Source organism: Medicago truncatula, chromosome 6 (genome assembly GCF_003473485.1).
Source record: "Medicago truncatula cultivar Jemalong A17 chromosome 6, MtrunA17r5.0-ANR, whole genome shotgun sequence".
Classification (NCBI taxonomy): domain Eukaryota; kingdom Viridiplantae; phylum Streptophyta; class Magnoliopsida; order Fabales; family Fabaceae; genus Medicago; species Medicago truncatula.
Genome location: NC_053047.1, coordinates 4,320,417 through 4,342,877, shown reverse-complemented (window position 1 = coordinate 4,342,877; position 22,461 = coordinate 4,320,417). Strand labels below are relative to the sequence as shown.

General features: G+C 34.8%; 3 protein-coding genes across 3 annotated transcripts; all 3 read left to right on the top strand.

The window, feature by feature from the left end:
- Positions 1 to 429: 429 nt before the first annotated feature.
- On the top strand, positions 430 to 8,810 carry LOC11412992 (chaperone protein ClpB3, chloroplastic). The gene is made up of 10 exons (XM_003618561.4): positions 430 to 795; positions 2,609 to 2,827; positions 3,194 to 3,431; positions 3,771 to 3,966; positions 4,364 to 4,418; positions 4,679 to 4,829; positions 5,567 to 5,875; positions 6,124 to 6,389; positions 7,044 to 7,970; positions 8,310 to 8,810. The coding sequence occupies exons 1-10, from the start codon at positions 562 to 564 to the stop codon at positions 8,637 to 8,639; spliced, it is 2,925 nt and encodes a 974-aa protein (XP_003618609.1). The 5' UTR covers positions 430 to 561; the 3' UTR covers positions 8,640 to 8,810.
- A 5,257-nt stretch (positions 8,811 to 14,067) lies between these two features.
- On the top strand, positions 14,068 to 15,551 carry LOC112422446 (uncharacterized). Its single transcript, XM_024785327.2, has 3 exons — positions 14,068 to 14,560; positions 14,683 to 15,071; positions 15,155 to 15,551. The coding sequence occupies exons 1-2, from the start codon at positions 14,091 to 14,093 to the stop codon at positions 15,044 to 15,046; spliced, it is 834 nt and encodes a 277-aa protein (XP_024641095.1). The 5' UTR covers positions 14,068 to 14,090; the 3' UTR covers positions 15,047 to 15,071; positions 15,155 to 15,551.
- Positions 15,552 to 18,260: 2,709 nt separating this feature from the next.
- Positions 18,261 to 20,683, top strand: LOC11422074 (uncharacterized). Its single transcript, XM_024786022.2, has 3 exons — positions 18,261 to 19,678; positions 19,796 to 20,198; positions 20,284 to 20,683. The coding sequence occupies exons 1-3, from the start codon at positions 18,261 to 18,263 to the stop codon at positions 20,527 to 20,529; spliced, it is 2,067 nt and encodes a 688-aa protein (XP_024641790.2). The 3' UTR covers positions 20,530 to 20,683.
- Positions 20,684 to 22,461: the final 1,778 nt, after the last annotated feature.

Sequence of the window (22,461 nt, the reverse complement as noted above, 5' to 3'; positions counted from 1 at the left end):
TTTAAGAAGATAAGTTAATAAAAAGGTAGCCCAAACACACCCTAAGCCGGATGTCTTCAAGACCTTAAGTTGAGAAAAAAACTGTATAACACTTTTTTGATTGTAATATCACTCGCCTAATCTGTCATTGACTAAGAGAAATTCGTCCATCCTTAAATCTCGCATATATACCGATTTTAGTTAACAAAATAATTATATTTACATGTAAACAAAGACTACTAAACATGCATCTTTCATATAACATCATTTTACACAAACATTCAATCACATTTCTTTATCGTGCGATATTATATTTGACAATTTTTAAATAAAGAATCTATCATAACAATTTTTGAAAAAATTATGAATCTCAAATTTAAAAACAAAAATATATCCATTTAAAAAAAGCCACGTGTATGAACCTAGTTTAAGGTAAGTAGTGTGTTCTTCACCGAACATAACAAACCCAACAACGTGGTCACATTTCAACAAACACTTCACCATGGTTTCAAACTCTCAATAAACTTTCACTGTTCACTCTCTCATCGCCGCATAATTGATCGGAGTTTTCATTCTCCGACGATGGCTTCAACGACGTCGTTTTCAAGTCTCATACTTCATCATTCTGTTCCAATTTTCCGGAACGGAAACAATGCTCAATTGGGTCCGTTTCAAGCTTCTTGTACCTCTCAATTGAAACCCACTTCCTTGAATTCGATTCCATTGAAGAAAAGAGAAGCTTTTTCAAATGGGTTTTCGAGAAGGAGAAGAAATTCTAAGCAGTTTATTGTTCGGTGTACAGATTCAAGTGGAAAGGTAAAAACTTGTGTATAGGAATTATGATAGTTTAATGGATATGCTCTGTTGGTGTAAAATGATTTTACACTGTCATCCAATATGAATCAATTATTTCTTTCTCGAGTCATACTGTTTAAGTAGGGTGTAGTGAACATGGTTGCTATTAAATGACGGAGTACATGGTATTTATTGGATGATAGTGTACACTTATTTTTCACTGTCAATGAGTAGCCTATTTTCTCATTAGGATATTATAGTGCATAGGACATGATAGTGTACAATTATTTTACACTGCCAATGGCTGCTATTGGATGATAGAATACATGGTTTCTGTTGGATGACAGTGTAAAATAATTCACCTGTGCTTTCATAATGTAATTCTTTATTAAGAAACCATTGACATTAGATACTTTGAAAGAAGAGTGATATAAACACACTCTTTAGATAGGAGACTCTCCTCAACACACTTTCTAATTGCTTATTTCAAATGTAGGTCCCACTTAAATTAAGCGAGACTGGTTTGAATTTTGACCAATTAGAGAGAAATATTTGATTCTTAACTAATTAGAGAGTTTATTGAGAAAAGTGTGGTAGAGAGTGTGTTGCTAGCATAATTCCACCTAGAAATAGTAGTCTTGTTGTAATTTTGTGAAATGTTGTCATATAGCGGTGTTATAGCATAGCAGAATTTTAACGAATTGCTATGCAATTTAGTATAAAGTGTTGTCAAATAGTGGTTATAGGAGTACTATAGCAGTGCAGTGTAGCGAAATTTGAACAAACTACTATTTTTTCCAATGTGTTGGACATATATTTGTATATTAGGAGTTTTGGATATCATAACACTTGTGCATTCAAAATAATCCACTTATCGAGAAAGCATTGATAATAGACACTTGGAAATAGTAGTGTTGTTATAGCTTAGCGGAATTCTAACAAATCGTGTATTGCGTTTTAGTATGAAGTGTTGTCAAATAACAGTTATAGCAACGCTATAGTATTGTAGTGTAGCGGAATTTGAACAAAGTGTGATTTTCCAGCAATCTGTGTTAGACATATTTTAATGTTGTGTTATCTCATAATATCAATTATGGAGTGTTTGGAAGAGCTAGTATGGGTTTATCTTGTGATATAAAGGATTAGTTTGGATTTATTTATGAATAACTTATTTTAGCTTATCTACTCAGGAAATCACTTAAGAGAGTGTGTGAACGTAGCTTATGCCATATCTATAAGTTGTTTCTACCTCATTTCAATAACTCTCTAAAATAGCTTATGAAACTGATATGCAGATGGCTTACAGTTTATATTAAAACAATTTAACCATATTTTTCTTTTTGACTATAGAAGTAATGTATTCACAAGTCCTTATATATGGATCATTTCATATATGTGTCCTGTGCTATGTCGATGCTTCTTAGTCCACTATTACACAAATTCTTTTACAGAATGTAGACTGCTTTAGAGTTCAAACATAGTTATTTTTCTGGTTTTCTGTTATTTCACCATTACTTGTAGCTAGTTAGTTGAGGTGTGTTGACTGTAAAAACATCTCTCTTTATCACTCCAGATTGATGAATTAAATATTTCATTTCCATTATCTTAGCTTTTATGTTATAACTTTAATACTACGAATACAGTAGTAAGTCTCTTGATTATTGCACATGTTTTTGTTAGTAATTCCAAAACGTGTCACAATATGAGGAAGCAAACATTCAAGCTCATTTGTAATTGCGCAAATCAGAGTTGTTTGTAATTTGGGTCAATTGTGTCTGGTTGGGTTGGATCTTCAATGTATAGTGGTTTATATTTGGTTTTGATGCAATGACAGGTTTCACAGCAAGAATTCACAGAAATGGCGTGGCAAGCAATTGTGTCATCACCAGAAGTGGCAAAGGAGAACAAGCATCAGATTGTGGAGACAGAGCACTTGATGAAAGCTTTATTAGAGCAAAAGAATGGGCTTGCTCGCCGGATCTTTACCAAGGTTGGGGTCGATAACACCCGGCTTCTGGAGGCTACCGACAAGCACATTCAGCGCCAACCCAAGGTGATCTACCAAGTCAAATATGCTTTGGTGCTATCTTTATGTAGTATTTTCTTGGTTATACCCATATTCTTTTTCAACTTCTTTTATTGGCATGTTTTTTCTTAAAAGTTCATATCTAAATAGGAACTGTATTAAGTTTATAATTTGATGATAGAAGTGAAGTTGGAGGAAATAGTAAAATTAAAGCCTGACAACAGAAGCTTGGAAGGGAAGTAATATCAATTGTGTTAGGTTCATCACATAATGTGGTTATGAAGGAATACACTTATAAAATTTGACATTCTATTTTGTTAACTGATTGAGTAGACTTACTGTCCATGTCTGTAGCTCACAAACCTGATTATAATTCTTATTCAATTGTGTTAGGTTCTAGGGGAATCGGCCGGTTCAATGTTAGGGCGTGATTTGGAGGCATTGATTCAGAGAGCCAGGGAATTCAAGAAAGAATATGGGGATTCATTTGTATCAGTTGAGCACTTGGTTCTTGGTTTTGCCCAAGATCGGCGATTTGGGAAGATATTGTTTAGAGATTTTCAAATATCTCAACAAGCTCTAAAAACTGCTATAGAGTCCGTAAGGGGACGCCAATCAGTTATTGATCAAGGTAATTTACTATCTGTCTTCTTTTTATAGTTACTAGTGGAAAGACGTAACATGTCCGTCTGTCCGTTTTCTGTCATGTTTCTTTTGATATATGTTTTATTGTATAATATTCGCTGTAATTTAATTTGTTTGTTTCAGTTTTATAATATACATACTATCTGAACTTTTTAAATTTTAGTTTCAATATCTATGTTGTATGTTTTTAAATTTAAATTTGAAAAATCTTATGTTGTTAAACTTAAAGGTAAATTTATGCGTTTGATTTTGAATTGGCTGTATTAGAAGCTGTACTTTATTCTAAATATTTTGTAGTACTAAGCTCAACTTAAATTTGTTATAGATCCTGAAGGAAAATACGAAGCCTTGGAAAAATACGGAAAAGATTTGACAGCAATGGCCAAAGCAGGAAAATTAGATCCTGTTATAGGAAGAGATGATGAAATACGAAGGTGCATTCAAATTCTCTCCAGGAGAACAAAGAACAATCCTGTGCTAATTGGTGAGCCTGGTGTCGGAAAGACTGCAATTTCTGAAGGGTAAGTTCTTAGGTCTTCTTCCCTCCTAAATGTTGTCTGTTTGTATTTTTGTTTAACATTTTTATTGTTTTTTTGAACAATTAACATTTTTATTGTTAAAATATTCTTTGAATGAAACTTATTATGCTGTTATCATTATTTCTTTTTACCAAATATTATTGCCGCATCATGTCAAAAGTGATGCGAGACGTTTCACAATTTGAAAGCCTTCTCAATAATTGGCATGGAGATTATTAACATTGGAATATTTTATTTTTACCAAAATTCCGTTTTTTCCATAATTTTGTTTTAGCATGAGCAGGTTAGATACTTGCTCGGGTCTTACAGGGATGCTTTTGTTAATTTTTTTAATTATTATGTTCTGCTGCACATCGACCTAACTCTTCCTTTCATACAGACTTGCTCAGAGAATTGTTCAAGGAGATGTCCCTCAAGCTTTGATGAATCGAAGGGTATATGCTTTATCCAATTAGGCTATTCTAATATTCTTGAATAATAACACTGTGAATAGAAGAAAAAGAGACAATAATATTGACAATAACCAACCGGCTTTTTAAGTTTTTATCTCATTTCCCCCATGTTAAACTTTATTTGTATAGTATACCCCCTCTACAAATTCTACTCTTAATTCCATATTTATAAGAATGTAATATTTGTCTTGTTTTATTCTCCTTTTTGAAGGTAAAATTGATCCGATACTTTGTTTTTTCAGCTTATATCTCTTGATATGGGTGCACTTATTGCTGGAGCAAAATATCGGGGAGAATTTGAGGACAGGCTGAAAGCTGTTCTCAGAGAAGTTACAGAATCTGATGGTCAGACTATACTTTTCATTGATGAGATCCATACAGTTGTTGGGGCAGGTAATGAGCTTCAAAGTTCTCTACTTTTAGACAATTGATTGTATATTGGTATCATAAAAATTGTTTGAAGAGTCTAGGTATTGGTTCTCAATTTCTCTTAACCCCATGGCTCCGATCACAAACAAGGTCATGGACTAGAAAGCTCAAACAAACCATTTTATTTTATTTTTTGCAATGAGCTCATTAGGCTAACAATGTGAGTGAATCCAACTTGGATGAGCTGAAGCCTATCTCTTCCGAGCTGAATCCTGCTCCAATGAGGGATACCTAGTCCCTATCAATCTTCACTCTTTAATGCTCTTTTTGTGGCTGAGTTGAGTACCTATCTTGGAGTTGTGAGTTTGTCCATAAATTTTGATTTGTGAGGGTTTCATCGCTTGGAGAATATTTATTAGAGTGTTAAGTATTTCCATGCACGTAGTAATGAATTATTGGTTAGGAATATGATAGATTTTTATGCAGTATATGGAGTAATTAAGTAAACTTTACATATTTAGTAGTTGAGTCTATGGAGATTCCATGAGGTGCTGACTCTCGAGTTTTACAACACAATTGGTTACAATTAGTAAATGATAACCCTTGAGGTCAATAAATGTCCAGATCTTGGATGATACATTTTAATTCATGTATTTTTCCTTAAACATTGCACCTGTTTGTAGATTATGGCCGTGAATGGTAATTTAAAATTAACATGTGGATGGTGAGTTTGATTGCAACTATAATCTATCATATGCTAGGTGCTACAAATGGTGCTATGGATGCTGGTAATCTCTTAAAGCCTATGCTTGGTCGAGGGGAACTGCGATGCATTGGTGCAACAACATTAGACGAGTATAGGAAATATATTGAGAAGGATCCTGCTCTAGAACGCCGTTTTCAGCAAGTTTACGTAGATCAACCTTCAGTGGAAAATACCATTTCAATACTAAGGGGGCTGCGGGAAAGATACGAGTTGCATCACGGAGTTCGTATTTCTGACACTGCACTTGTGGATGCTGCAATTCTCTCAGATCGATACATAAGTGGGAGGTTTTTACCAGACAAAGGTAGTAATTACTCGTTGAAAATAAAAACTTTTGGAGGGTGAATTTATTGAACAAAGATTGGGAAATTTCATTAGCATTTATGTTTTTCTAGTAAATAATTACGATGATATTATTAGGATACATAACATGTTTAATGAGAATGAGGTCTGGGTTTCGGGTTAGCACATTTTCTGACTGATTTAAGTATCCATATTGCTCATAAAGGGCTGGCTAACTTCTAAGCCTGAAAATGATGTTTATAAATGCAGCTATTGATCTGGTTGACGAAGCAGCCGCTAAACTGAAAATGGAAATCACTTCTAAGCCCACTGCACTTGATGAGATTAATAGGTCAGTTTTGAAACTAGAGATGGAAAGACTATCTCTCATGAATGATACAGACAAGGCTTCTAAAGATAGGTTAAACCGTCTTGAGACAGAGCTCTCTCTCCTAAAAGAGAAACAGGGCGAGCTTACCGAGCAATGGGAACATGAAAAGTCTGTAATGACTCGTCTTCAGTCAATCAAAGAAGAGGTGTGTCATCCTATTTCTATTACTTTTGCCAAAAGTTCTCTTATTTTTTATCCAAATAGCTGAACTTTTAAAGGATAGTTATGTTGCAGCTTTTTGCACGTTTCGTCACATTGAGCTAGTGCCCTTCTACATGTTGATTTAGTAATTTCACATTGGCATTAGCAACTCACTAATATATATTACTGTTGTAAATATGATTGCATATTTTGCAATTATTAGCACATTGTATTCAATCCTTTAATCAGGCCCATTATGTATACTGTAGTCTATCCTTAAACAGTTTAGCGACTGTACTTTCATTACTTTTGAAATTATATTTAGAAAATTTCTCCAATTCTACATTCTATCAGAGCTCCTGGTTTTACTGTGCCTTCATTCAGCCAACTTAGTGCAAGCTAGGAATGGATCATCATTTCTAGTTCGAGGGGGAGTGTTGTAAATACGATCATATATTTAATAGTACAAATTGTATTCATCCTAGTAATCAGGCCCATTAGGTATAATATATCCTATTTTAATAGTTTAGTGATTGTACTCTCGTTATTTTTGAAATGATATTCAAGAAATTATTCCTCAATTCTACAGCAACCATGATTTTTCATTATTAAAACATGAAAAATCCTATTCTGATCATTTCTGTATCTATATTTACAGATAGACAGAGTAAACCTTGAGATCCAACAAGCCGAGCGAGAGTATGATCTAAATCGTGCTGCTGAATTAAAGTACGGCAGTTTAAATTCTTTGCAACGACAACTCGAGGGTGCAGAGAAGGAGTTACATGAATATATGAGCTCTGGTAAGTCTATGTTGAGAGAGGAAGTAACTGGGAATGATATTGGTGAAATTGTGAGCAAGTGGACTGGTATCCCGATTTCTAAACTTCAACAATCAGAGAGAGAGAAACTATTATATTTAGAAGACGAACTACATAAGCGTGTTGTAGGTCAAGATCCTGCTGTCAAGGCAGTTGCCGAGGCGATCCAACGTTCAAGAGCAGGTCTATCAGATCCTCATCGTCCAATTGCTAGCTTCATGTTCATGGGCCCCACAGGTGTAGGTAAGACCGAGCTAGCCAAGGCCCTCGCTTCCTACATGTTCAATACAGAAGAAGCACTTGTTCGGATTGATATGAGTGAGTACATGGAAAAGCATACGGTTTCAAGATTGATTGGTGCTCCTCCTGGATACGTTGGATACGAAGAGGGAGGGCAACTAACGGAAACAGTTCGTCGAAGACCTTATGCAGTTATTTTGTTCGATGAGATTGAGAAGGCACACTCGGATGTTTTCAATGTATTCCTTCAAATTTTGGATGATGGCAGAGTAACCGATTCACAAGGCCGCACAGTAAGTTTTACTAACACTGTCATCATCATGACCTCAAATGTGGGATCACAGTACATTCTCAACATGGATGATGACTCTGTACCAAAAGATTCGGCATATGAAACCATGAAACAGCGTGTAATGGATGCTGCAAGATCCATTTTTCGCCCTGAGTTCATGAATAGAGTCGATGAATATATTGTTTTCCGGCCTCTTGACCGTGACCAAATAAGTAGCATTGTCAGATTACAGGTAATTTTTACCTCACTAATTGATACATTCCAATATATATTTCATTTTAGTCCTCGTTGTGTTGGGTTCCTATAGTATACTTATTTTCTTTGCTTTTAGTCCTTTTAATATTTGATTTATGTTCAATTAGTCTTTGCATGATAGGGACTCAAACGGAACTGAAAAAAAGTATATTATAGTAACTAAATCGAAGAAAAAAAAAATAGTATAATACTAGGACTAAAATGGAAAAACTATATTTTGGGGACTGTTTTGATCTTTGTGATTTCAAGATTTGCTGCAAACTGTTTTCATGCGATTTTAAATCCCAAGACTCACTATTTATGTTCATTACTACAGTTGGAGCGTGTGCAAAAGAGAGTTGCTGACCGCAAGATGAAAATCCGAGTAACAGAACCTGCTATCCAACTTCTTGGAAGTTTAGGGTACGATCCAAGCTATGGTGCTAGACCGGTGAAGCGAGTGATTCAACAAAATGTGGAAAATGAACTTGCAAAAGGTATTCTTAGAGGAGAATTTAAGGAAGAGGACACAATTTTAATCGACACAGAAGTCACGGTACTTGCCAATGGTCAACGTCCTCAGCAAAAGCTAGTTTTTAGGAGGGTTGAAGCTGATTCAGAATCTACTGCTAAAGACAGCAGGGAAAGTTTTCCTCAGATTCTATGACATTTTAATGCTTTCCTTTAATCTTCCATGCCAAGTTTTACACGAATTTTGAGAATAGATCGTTTTGTTATTATAGATTTGAACTCTGGTTCTGTGTATAGCTTGCATATAATTTATAGTTATTTATATTTTACTTTTTATTAGTCAATACAAATTATCATACTTAAGAAAGTACTGTTACAAGCTACATTATCTTTTTTTCCCTGGAAATAGCATTTGAAATGACATTTATTTTGTCACAAGTTTTGATATGTTAGTTTAGAACACAAACTCTGCTGGCAAGCACTATTATGAAATTGAAATTAAGTTTACAGAGTACAAAGTTTTGTTTAAATACCATGGTCAAGTTTACTAGTTTACCCCTGGACTGTACTATACTGCGGAAGCGTCGGCCAATTGTGCCAACACCATTGACAATAGAGGGGACTTGTTTTGCTCCATTTTTACGTTGCGCTTTCAACTCTACTCGCTCTGAAATGCCATGCTCGAGTGTCTCTCAATTTATCAGAGAATATCAATTCCCTTTGAATATAATGGAATGTCTTCTAGATCATAAAAGATTAGAGATACAAGTCATGCTTAGCATTGAGATACATGTAACAAGTTGAAGCAATAGTTGTGACCAACTTGATTAACATGCCTGATATATTCCTATAAGTACCCACTTTTTCAAGTAATATTTGTTCAAATGCAAGCAAACTTCACATCAATATGTTTTGTCCTAACAATTCACACTTGATTTTTTTTTATTATGTTAGTGTTTAGAAATCATATTAAATCTAGTTAATTATATCTACCTTAAGTGGACGAAACATAAAAAGACTTAAATCTTAACATTGTATGGTTTCCTCCATTGGAACTATTTTTCTCAGTTGAGATTAAAACATTGGTTCCACATGTTGTAGTAATCTAACCATTCCACGCCGATAGTATATAACACTTTTCTATCAACATGATCATTGTTTCCCTAAAAATGTTGCTAATTTTTTATTTAAACTATATATTTAGTATATTTGAGAAGAAAACACAATGAAAATTACAAGAATATCGGACACACTATATACATTATATATGGAAAAAGGAATTAAAATAAGGTGAATTCTTTTTTTTTTTTGACAAAAATGAGCGATATTCATTCATTCAAATTGATAGAGTACATTGATACAATACAAATCCAAATTTGCTAAAAACAAAACGGATGAATCTGTGAACAAACTCTCAACATCCATGTTAATAGCATAAAACGGCAAAGTATCTATGCCTACAAATATGACTAATATGACTATATTCAAGTCTCATGAATACTCATGTCTCCGGATCTGCAACGTTGACGACGCCAAAGTCATTGTCAGTGATCAGATCTGCACTTGATCAAAGTTAATCTTTCAACCTGAGTCAAATAAACACCGCACTAAGATGGGAAATAAAAAACACACTGCACAAAGACGAGAAATCAAAACAAACAGAATCGTGCAGAGACCATGAAATCACAAAAACAAACGAAAGAAAAAAGAAAATATGTGAAATCACTTGTTCTATTAGGATAGAAGGTAAAACAACTCAGAGGGGTGATTTTTGACGAGAAGAAGAAGAAGAAGAAGAAGAAGAAGAAAGGGTGACAACTAGGGTTTGGGCTAAAATAAGGTAAATTCTTAGATATCTAAAATTTAGTTGGGTACCATCTTTATGACAAAAATTCATTTAAAATTTGATTTTATTTCTACGTAAATTAACACAAATATATGACACGATATGACAAAAATATATATGCCATGCCTTTTTCTTTTTAAACTCGAAAATATGACACGATTTTTAATAATTGAATGATGAATACATATCAAATCAAATTTATAATTTTAAGGTTACCGCTACATTCACCTTAAATTTACAAAGTTATTGAATTCAAGTGGTTAATTACCTATATAAAAAACAAATGTTTAGAATGCGAATTTGATTGTCAAGAGCAGGGATGAGCAAAAAAAAAAGTGGAATCAAACCATCACTAACAATTCTGAAACGGAAACATATTGATTAAATTCATGATTTATCAATGTGGTTCGGTTCATATCGATTTTGTTTTTTAAAAAGTTGTAATATTCTATTTTGTTTATTTTATATATTTTCAACGGTACTAATAATAAGAATTCGGTTCAAAAATTAATTTGGCTAAGAATAGTAATTTTAATTTTAAAAAAATTAGTTATGCTAACAATTTGTTTCGATTAAAAATACCAATTCCGTTATTATGCATTTAAAAACGGTTCAATTTAGTTTTCCTTCCTAAATCAAACCATGTCTACCCGTAGTCAAGAGTCCGATTCGCCGAACTCTGAATTACCAAAATATTATGAAATTAGATGTTAAAATAAAAACGGTTTAAAGAAAGTGAAAGTAACGCGCTACTTTTTCCCGCGCAAGTTTCCCACTTCATTCCTTCATCTTCTTCTACAATCGCTCGTTCAGCTTCATTTCATTCGGTTTCTTGATTCTTCTTCTCTTTCTGTTTCAAACCCTAAAAATGGGTTCAAAACCATTTTCTTCTGCTAGTGCTACCTCTAACCGTTCAATCTCTGAAAATGCTAGTGTTGATTCTTGCGTTGAAATTTCCAATGAAAATGCTGAATATTTGTGGGAGTATGGAATTTCAATCGATGGTGAAAATGCAATCAAATGCAAGATTTGTGATGAAATCCAACCATTTTCTTTTGTGACTAAAATAATGACATTGATATATTCAAATTTGTGAAATACATCGATTGAGAACAAACTCTTTAAAACTAGTGAAATACATTGGTATATGCTTTGAAATGTTTCGCCAAAGATTGTTACTGTTATTATCGATTTGAAGAAAGATTTTAATTCTTTAATCACTATTTAGTTAGAAAAAAGGTAAGGAAAAAATTGTACAAGGTTCTTTTTATCTTTGAAACCATGATAAGAGACTATATTCATGGTGAAACGCAGTCTCAACTGTGGTCGCATAGATCCCAAAAACTATGATGCCGTGACTCATATTGCTGTCGCAGACCTTTATTTAAAACGTAATTTTTACATAACCTCAACCTGATTCATAAAGTATTGCTAAAAATCTTATAACCATCTCCATAATCTACTGACACTTTCAGTCATGTCCCTCAAATTCTACAACATTTTACTTTGAATCCTCATACCTATAGTTCTATATCTGAACTTGTTAATTATGTTTAAGCAAGACCTCCTTAATCAGTTTGTCCAAGTTCATGAATGAAGAACCACCAGGTCATGTGTCCTCCTTTGCCTTCTTCTTCAACTCGATCGCCTTTTTCCTTTATCTCCCGCCATAAAGTCATTGACAGGTTTATACACCTCCTCTCTCTTCACATTGGAACTCTAGAACAAATGCTTTCAATGGGTGAGTTTCATCCACAATGCGTTAAGAATCCACAAATTCAAGGGTGGTTCAATACTTGCTCTTTCGGACACCATCTTGCGACTAGATAGACCTCTATCTGAAATTTCATTCTCATACTCATATAACAAAACACATGACCTGCCAATGACAAGGTCAAGCCTAATGATCCAAGTATCCAACAATTCTTTGGATTCATTACTTGGGTTCTAATAGTCGATAGATATGATCAGGTGTATAGGTGGAGTAAAGTCAATGAGTCGCATGGGGATCACTACCGAGGCGTAACTAACTAACTAACTAACTAAAAGACAATCCATGTTAAAAGGACGAGGGATTGCACCCTAATGCACCCCGAGGTCGAATTTAAAATAATATATAAAAAATAAATTAAAATAATAAAGTTTTTTTTTTGAAAACTCGGTATTCGATTCAATAATCGATTAATACAAGGGGATCAAGTCCACCGCCCACTTGCAAGCATAGTTTTAAAACTCAGCTCGACCCAACCGATCGGACTGGAACCGATGGGTAGACCGGGTCGAGCAGGAAATCAGATCGGCCATGTGATTGGCCCAATGAGAATCGATCAGAGCCGGCATGAATCGGTAAAAAATCAGTGACTCGGCCAGTTTGAGTCAAATCGGTCTAGTTGTTATTTTTCCTTTTTTTTTTTTTTTTGCTATAACAGAAAAAGAAAGGTGTAGAAGACAAGGGAAAAATAGTGCTTTCATCATGTTCCGAATTTATTAAGGGTATTTTTGTCCACTCAAGTAAAAAATATGAGTCAACAACCACTTATCCCAATTAACACTAGACACGTTAACTAATCATTGCCAACTCAACGAGATTATGATCTGAAGAACTAAATTTCAAATGATTAAATTTTACGGTGATAATTTAAAATAATTAGTACATTCAGGGACCAAAATTCAAACAACACCTATTTGCAGGATTAAATAAATATATAAAAGCAAAAAAATAAATACCTTATATATTTCCCGCGCTACAATTTCCCGCGCGCGACATTCCAGCTTCATTCATCTTCTACTCTGAAACTCGTTGAATCGTAAAATCGCTCCGAGTTTACGATCTTACACAAACGGGTTTTTTGACCCGATTTCAAAACCCGTTTCTTTTACAGTTAAATACAAACCGTAACCCTAATCGCTCTTTCACCTTCATTTCATTCAGTTTCTCGATTCATCTTCTCTCTTTGTTTCAAACCCTAACCCTAAAAATGAGTTCAAAATCAACCTCTGTTGCTTCTGCTTCTACACCTAGTGGTTCAATCTCTGAAAATGATAATGTTGATTATAAGATTGAAGTTTCAAACGAATATGCTGAAAAAATTTGGGAACATGGAATTTCAATTGATAGTGATGAAGATGTTGGTGAGATGGATGAAGAGGAGGAGGAGGGGTGTGAGTGTGTTGGGGTCGGCAAAAAAAGAAAAGGAAATGATGTTGATGAAGAAAGTTTTGATTTTGAAGATATTTTCAAGAGAATGAGAGATGGGTCATTAGCTAGTGGTGATAATATTCAGGAGGAAGCGTGTCGAGCGATTGCGAGGTTTTTCTACAACAATGCAATACCGATGAAGGCGGTGAAGAGTAAGGAGTTTGTTAGAATGTGTGATATGGTTTCGAGATGTGGTGTAGGGTTTGTGCCGCCGTCTTTTGATGAGATTAAAGGGAAGTATTTGAGGGAAGAAGTTAAGTTGGTGAATGAAGCTTTGGAAGATCATCATAGAGTTGAATGGAAGAAAACAGGGTGTTGTGTAATGGTTGATGGATGGACTGATAAGAAGAAGAGGAGTATATTGAACTTGTTAGTGAATAGTGTGAATGGGATGTTCTTTTTGAAGTCGGTTGATGCGTCCGATATGTTGGAATCGTCTGAGAAATTGTTTAAGATGATGGATGATGTTGTTGAAGAGGTTGGTGAAGAAAATGTTGTTCAAGTTGTGACGGATAATACGGCATATTTCAGAGCTGCTGGTGAGATGTTGATGGAGAAGAGGACTAGGTTGTATTGGACACCTTGTGACACACTGCATTGAGATGATGTTGGAAGATTACGAGAAGAAAATACCTGTTTATGAAGAGATAATTACAAAGGGTAAAAAAATTACAAGTTTTATTTATTCGAGGGATTCTCTCATTTCTCTATTGCATAAGTTTACGGAAGGAACAGATTTGGTGAGACAAGGCATTACTTCTTGTGCCACAACTTACTTAACTTTAGACCGTCTTCAAGAGACCAAGGGAGCTTTGAGAAGAATATTCACATCGAAGGCGTGGAAGTCTAGCCCGTTTGCGAAAACAAGCGGTGGGAAATTTGTTGAGGATGTGGTTTTGGACAAGGAGTTTTGGAAAAATGTTATGATTTGTTTGAAAGGTGCAAATCCTCTGATTGATGTGCTTTGTTTGGTCAATTCAATTGATGAACCAGCCACCGGTTTCATTTATGAAGCAATGGAGAAAGCTAAAGATGAAATACGAAGGGGTCTTTCTAAAGGGGGCATAGAAAGGTATATATTTTCAGCAGGATCGATTATCAACATTAGTTTTTATAATTGATTTTTTTGTTTCGATATCTTGGTTTGAACTGTTTGAAGTAATTGAATTTTTTTCTTTTATTTTTTGTTTTTAGTTTTATGCCTCTATGGGAGATCATTGACGAAAGATGGGACGAACGACTCCACGGCCCTTTGCATGCAGCAGGCTATTTTCTTAACCCTCAGTTTCACTATAGCGATGTATTTGGAGATGATATTGAAGTTAAAGGTGGTCTACATGATTGTATAACAAGGATGGTGGCCGATCCTGAAGAAAGAGCGAAGATTGAAATTCAACTTGATGCTTTCGATAAACGGGCGAACGATATGGGTCATCCTGTAGCCGTAATGACGGCTGGTAATGAGGTTCCATCAGAGCGCCTTCGGAAAGGGACTACCAGAGCTCCAAAAATTTGCGTGTCGTGTATTAAGCTTGACATGCAGTTCTTATGGGGGTGAGCGTAATCAGAGTGCATTTGAGATGGTAAGATGAAAAAAATATTGAATGTCAATTGTAAAATACCTAGCACTTACTTGCTTATATTAATTGTATTTGAATTTGTTTAGGTCCATGCTAAGAACAGAAACCTTTTGTGGCAAAAAACTTATAATGATGTTGTCTATGTCATGGCTAATTCAAAATTGGCTGAAGAGAAAGCCAGATGGTTTGTTGAGCTAGTTCAAAATCTGAAGGATAATGGAAGCATTGAAGGTACTCCAAATCTGAAATCCCTACATGATGTGATTGCTTATTTGTATGATGAATATGGAGTTGGAGATGAAGTTGAAGATGGAGACGAAGATGAAGATGATGAAATGGAAGATGAAGATCAAATGGAAGATTCTGATTAAATTTGAAAGATTTTCTAGATTAAATACCTAGAATTTGACTGTTATCGATGTTTATATCTTGGTACTTGTTAAAAGCTTAATACTATAGCTTAAGGTATGAATTTGTGACTTATGAATTGTGTTTGGCTTTCTTATGGGTTTTGAGTTAAGTTTAATGAGATGCCTGTAGTGATTTTCTTATCTATGTTCTTTTACTATATGGTTATTATGAACTTTGTAGGATCTTGCTATCCTTGCTAAAATCTTTACTTTGACTACCATCTTAATCTGTGTTTAAAGAATTAAAGTAGGATCTTGCTATCCTTGTATATATTTGGTTCAATTTTATGTACTCCTGCTCATTGTGTATTAAACTCTATGAAGCACAGACACTTCTCGGATAAGGCGTGTCCTCGTGTCAGACACCGCCACGACACTGACACATATAATTACCCTGGATTATGTGATTTTCTAAAAAAATTGGCTGTTGGTGTTCGTGTCTTGTCCGGCGTCCATGCTTCATAGATTAAACTTTTAATTCAATTCTTTAACCAATATACTTTTTATTTAGTCTTTCAGCTAGAGGATCTTGTTCTGTGTCTTTCAATCAATTTTAGGTAGTCAATATCTCTCAGTACATGACCTTGTTGATTTATCCGTATGTTTGTTACTTGCTTATGAATTATGAATTATGCTATGGAAGCCAATTCTCTGAACAATTATTTTGATAGTCTATTATCACCAATTCTCTGTATGTTTGTTATTGTTGATTTATGTTGAATAATGACTTCTGTATGTTTTCCTGTCAATCTTTTTTCATGGTGAAAGAATTGGTGGAACTATCGCCTTATCACACTCACAAACACAGATATCAATGTCGTAACTGTGACATTTTTGTTGTTTCTCTTTTGCTGTGTCCATCGTACACTTGATGCATATTTTTTTTTTGACAAAACAAACAGAACGGGTCACTGTTGTGCCGTGCAAAGGCCACGATGCCTGCTCGGTTCCACAATATTGAGCATGCTCATGGGTAGAGCATTTTATTCTTAATCTGTACAGTTTTCATGGTAAACAATGAGAATGGTGTTACTAAGATGAAACTGAATTCCTATCAGGACAACACTTGATATAACTCTATTGGACTTGCTGTTATTTACAGTTTCATGCTAGTAGTATAAATACTGTTGTAATAGAATCTAGTAGTATAAATTCTTCTATCTAACGTGCATGTTTGGATTGGTGGTTAGTTTGACGGAATTGTGGCAGGATTACCATGATTTTGGCATAAACTACAATTTGGCAAAAAAATCATGTCGCCACCTTGATTTCTTCCCCTGCATCCACATTTGTATAATTTTTTTTTTCATTTAATGGGTAAAAAATGAGGTAGAAAATATGGTATGAAAATAGTTGTTATTTTATTTATTTATTTGTTACAATTATATTATTATTATAGGTTTGATGTATGCCTTGAGCGGTGATTAACACTTCGTTGGAGAATTTGTTGTTGTTTCCTTTCAAATATGTTTGTTTCATACCTTGGCTATCATAAATAAATGAAAAGATGTAAACCTCTTATGCTTCTCTTATCCCATAGGTTTCTCTCTGTTTAAGTAAATTTGTTTCCGTCTCTTGTTTATAGTTTAGTGATGATCCAATAAAGGGTTTTTGTGAATTTGGTAACTCCAAATCTCACATCAATGAAATTTAGATTAATCTAGCAACCAAGTGTAAAGCAAAAACACAATTGAATCAAATCCAATCCAATCTTTGTGTTGATACAATTCAAATTATATAATCCGAACCAGTTTTTTCCTGAATTCTCGGCAAGGGTTCAAAAAAGATAAGGCCACGAAAAATAGATAGGATGACTCTTAAACAATTATAAGGAGAGTGTTATCTTCTTAAAGAATTTTGTTTTGAGGAATGTTGACATCAAGGGCTACCGAGTGAAGAAAATGGCATGAAGCGGGGTTGACAGAGGAATTAATTGATTTTTCTAAGGTGGGAATTCTAAAGTTTTTCTATGGTAGGTTTGGATCTTCATTATTTTTCTAAGGAATAAATTGACATTTGAATTCCTCTTTCTAATATATATTTCGATAATTTAGAACACTAAATTTTGATATATGTAATGAACTTTTTATACATGGTTTGATTATTACTTTTGATAGGTGATGAAAAGAAATATCATAGTTTTGACTCCAAGGTCAAGCTGAAGCTAACAATTGAATCTAAAAATTGGCATGCCAATCATGTTGTTGAGAAATTTATATCAAGTTGAGTGATCATGTAATGATACTATGTTGAATGTTACTAAACTTGCAAATCATGTTATTGAATACTACAAATGTTGAGTTTAAAGAGTTTTCCATAACACCCTCAATGGAATCCATGTTGCTTCTATGAAACTTATATGTACTTTATTAAGATCATATTTCAGAATTTATGTTTAAAATTGTGTTGATGTGATGACAACATGATCTTTTCTAAATTTGTAATGTATTGCTTCCTTTAAGTATCAAACCAACTTTGCTTTTTATATTGTTATAGTTTTGCTTATTAAGCAATTTTTAAGACACCATTATTATTTGGCTCAATCAATTACATTGTATAAACATGCCCGAGACCCGTGCAGATACACGTGTTTGTAACTAGTTGAATTGTAAAATCGCTCCGAGTTTATGATCTTACACGTGTCTATTGACCCGATTGCAAAACCCGATTTTTTACGGTTTAAATACAAACCCTAACCCTAATCGCTCTTTCACCTTCATTTCGTTCAATATCTCGATCCATCTTCTCTCGCCGTTTCAAAAGCCGAACCCTAACCCTAAAAATGAGTTCAAAATCAACCTCTGTTGCTTCTGCTTCTACTAGTGGCTCCATCTCTGAAAATGCCACTGTTGATTCTAAGATTGAAGTTCCAAAAGATGATGCTGAAATAATTTGGGAACATGGAATTTCAATTGATGGTGAAAATGCAATCCAATGCAAGTATTGTGATCAAATAATAATGGGTGGGCTATACAGATTTGCGAGTCACTTGCTTGGATCTGAACATGGTGGTGAAGCTTGTGGTAAAGATGTTGATGATGAGGTGTATGAGGATGAGGGCGAGGACGAGGATGAGGGGGAGGGGAGGAAGTGTGTCGGAGTTGGCAAAAAAAGAAAAGCAAATAATGTTGGTGGTGAAAGTTTTGATTTTGAAGATATTTTCAAGAAAAAAAGAGGTGGGTCAATAGCTAGTGGTGATAATAATAATATTGAGGAGGAAGCGTGTCGAGCGATTGCGAGGTTTTTCTACAACAATGCAATACCGATGAAGGCGGTGAAGAGTATGGAGTTTGTTCAAATGTGTGCTATGGTTTCGAGATGTGGTGTAGGGTTTGTGCCGCCATCTTTTGATGAGATTAGAGGGAAGTATTTGAGGGAAGAAGTTAAGTTGGTGAATAAAGCTTTGGAAGATCATAGAGTTCAATGGAAGAAAACGGGGTGTTGTGTAATGGTTGATGGATGGACTGACAAGAAGAAGAGGAGTATATTGAACTTGTTGGTGAATAGTGTGAATGGGACGTTCTTTTTAAAGTCGGTTGATGCGTCAGATATGTTGGAATCGTCTGAGAAATTGTTTAAGATGATGGATGATGTTGTTGAAGAGGTTGGGGAAGAAAATGTTGTTCAAGTTGTCACGGATAATACGGCTTATTTCAAAGCTGCTGGTGAGATGTTGATGGAGAAGAGGACTAGGTTGTATTGGACACCTTGTGCGACACACTGCATTGAGAGGATGTTGGAAGATTATGAGAAGAAGATACCTGTTCATGAAGAGATAATTACAAAGGGTAAAAAAATTACAACCTTTATTTATTCGAGGGCTTCTCTCATTTCTCTATTGCATAAGTTTACGCAAGGAATAGATTTGGTGAGACAAGGCATTACATGTTGTGCCACGTCTTACTTAACTTTATACTGTCTTCATGAGACCAAGGGAGCTTTGAGAACAATGTTCACATCCGAGGCATGGAAGTCTACCCAGTTTGCGAAAACAAGTGGTGGGAAAATTGCTGAGGATGTGGTTTTGGACAAGGAGTTCTGGAAAAATGTTACGAATTGTTTGAACGGCGCAAATCCTCTGCTTGATGTGCTTCGTTTGGTCAATTCAATCGATGAACCAGCCACCGGTTTCATTTATGAAGCAATGGAGAAAGCTAAAGACGAAATACGAAGGGGTCTTTTCAAAGGTGGCACAGATAGGTGAATATTTTCATCAGGATCCATTATCAACATTAGTTTTTATAATTGATTTTTTGTTTCGATATCTTGGTTTGAACTGTTAAAAGTAATTCAACTTTTTTTATTTTTTGGTTTTAGTTTTAGCTTTATGCCTCTATGGGAGATCATTGATGAAAGATGGGACAAACGACTCCACGGCCCCTTGCATGCAGCAGGCTATTTTCTTAACCCTCAGTTTCACTATAGCCATAGATTTAGAGATGATGCTGTAGTTAAATATGGTCTACACGATTGTATAAAAAGGATGGTGGCTGATCCCGAAGAAAGAGCTAAAATTGAAATTCAACTCGATGATTTCGATAAACGGGCGAACTATATGGGTCACCCTGAAGCCATAAGGACAGCTCGTATTGAGATTCCATCAGTTTGGTGGAGAGCCTTTGGAGAGGGACTACCGGAGCTCCAAAAATTTGCGTGTCGTGTATTAAGCTTGACATGCAGTTCTTATGGGGGTGAGCGTAATCGGAGTGCCTTCGAGATGGTAAGATGAAAAAAATATTGAATGTGAATTGTAAAATACTTAGTAGTAGTACCTGATTATCTTAATTGTATCTATATTTGTTCAGGTTCATGCTAAGAGAAGAAACCTTTTGTGGCAAAAGGCTTATAATGATGCTGTCTTTGTCATGGCTAATTCAAAATTGGCTGTAGAGAAAGCTAGAAGGGTTGTTTGGCGAAATGGAAAAATTGAAGCTACTCGATATCTAAAGTCTCAACGTGATGTGATTGCTGATTTGTATGATGAATATGGAGTTGGAGACGAAGATGAAGATGGAGACGAAGATGAAGATCAAATGGAAGTTTCTGATTAAATACCTAGAATTTGACTATTATCGATGTTTATCTTGGTACTTGTTAAATCCTTAATACTTGCTTAAGGTTTTAATTTGTGACTTGTGAATTGTGTTTGGCTTTCTTATGGGTTTTCACTTGAGTTTAATGGTATGCTTTCTTATTTATGTTCTATTACTATATGATTATGATTATATATGAATTGATATATGCATATATATATGGTTATTATAAACTCTGTAGGATCTTGCAAATTCATGACATTCTTGATTTATCTGGAATAATTACTTATGTATGTTTTCCTAGTTTATAGGAGTATTGTCTTCACCAGCACCTGTGAAATGCTCCTCAAGATATTAAGTGTCCATTTTTAAGCACATATGCTACATTACATCATGAACACTTCTCAGTCATTGAAACATAAAACATGATTTTTCTCCAAGCATAGTTTGTCGGTTTAATCAACTAAAACATCTACAAAGAAGGATTAAGCTGTTGAAAGTTGTTCCAATTCTCATAATTACCAGAAAACACATTTTCTATATAGCACTGACACTTCAAATCAGTGACGCGTCTGGTTCAGACATAGACACATGTAGTTAAATTCAATTACTTTCATTTTCTTTAATTATTATCGGTGTCTACATGTCATTGTCGTGTTCTTCCGGTGTCTTATGTTTGTATCTGTGTTGGTGTTTCATAGCACATTTCCAGCCTTAATTTTGATATTTCATAGAAATTGTTAAACTGGAAAAGAATAAAAATAAAAGGCGGGACGTTGGGATTTTTCATGTACAAGAAAATACCTTAGAATCATCATCTTAGCCCTCGTACGCCTCTTCTGAATCAGACAATGGTTAATGGGAGCAGATCCAAACCATGTGACCATTGAGGCACACATGACAATTGACGCATTCATCACACGAAGTCAACCTGCAACAAGGGTTTTGTGGTATCATATTAGCGCCTACAGCATGATCCACAACCTCGTTTTACAATACAGACAAACCTCTGTCGGATGGAGGTGAGCGCCTCTGGTAATAAGCATCCTCTGGACATTCGTAGTTGCAAACGGTAAACATCATGAAAACAGAAGAAACCAATACAAAACTATGCAAACAAAACAAAAAAGAAAGCACTCTTCTTCTGTTAATCTTTTAGTTACATTATTGTGTTTTTATACTAAATTTACACTATACATTGTGTCAATGATGTGTCATATTCTATAGTTTCTAAAACTTATTCAATCCTAACTGGAAGTCTAGCTTCCTAGATCCTAACGTGAAGGAAGAACGACCGGTTTATGGAACAACATACGATTACAAGCAGGATGAAGCGTAAATGGAAACTCAAATACAGTAGACCGGTTTCGTAAAGAATTCAAGCAATATCACTGTAGCCTAGACAAGACTAAATCAGTGTTGTTAAGTAGTGGCTATAATAAGTTTTAGAATTTGAACAATTTGTTCTGCAATGCGCTATTTAGTACAAAATGTTGTCAAATAAAGGCTATAGTGGCTGTAGAGCATTGTTGTGCAGCGGAATTTCAACAATCTGCTATTTTCTGCAATTCGGGATTGATTGACAACACGAACTGAATTTCTTCAAAACTCATCAAGAACAGCACTTTCAGAATTTTCCCAAACTGTTTTCATGCTATTATGCATCTCATGACTGACTTTTTATGTTTATTATTACAGTTGGAGCACATGCAGAAGAGAATTACTGACCGCAAGATGAAAATCCGAGTAACAGAACCTGCTATTCAACTTCTTGGAAGTTTAGGGTATAATCCAAACTATGGTGCTAGACCAGTGAAGCGAGTGATTCAACAAAATGCGGAAAATGAACTTGCAAAGGGTATTCTTAGAGGAGAATTTATGGAATCGGACACAATTTTAGTCGACATAGAAGTCACAGTAGTTGCCAAAGGTCAACGTCCTCAGCAAAAG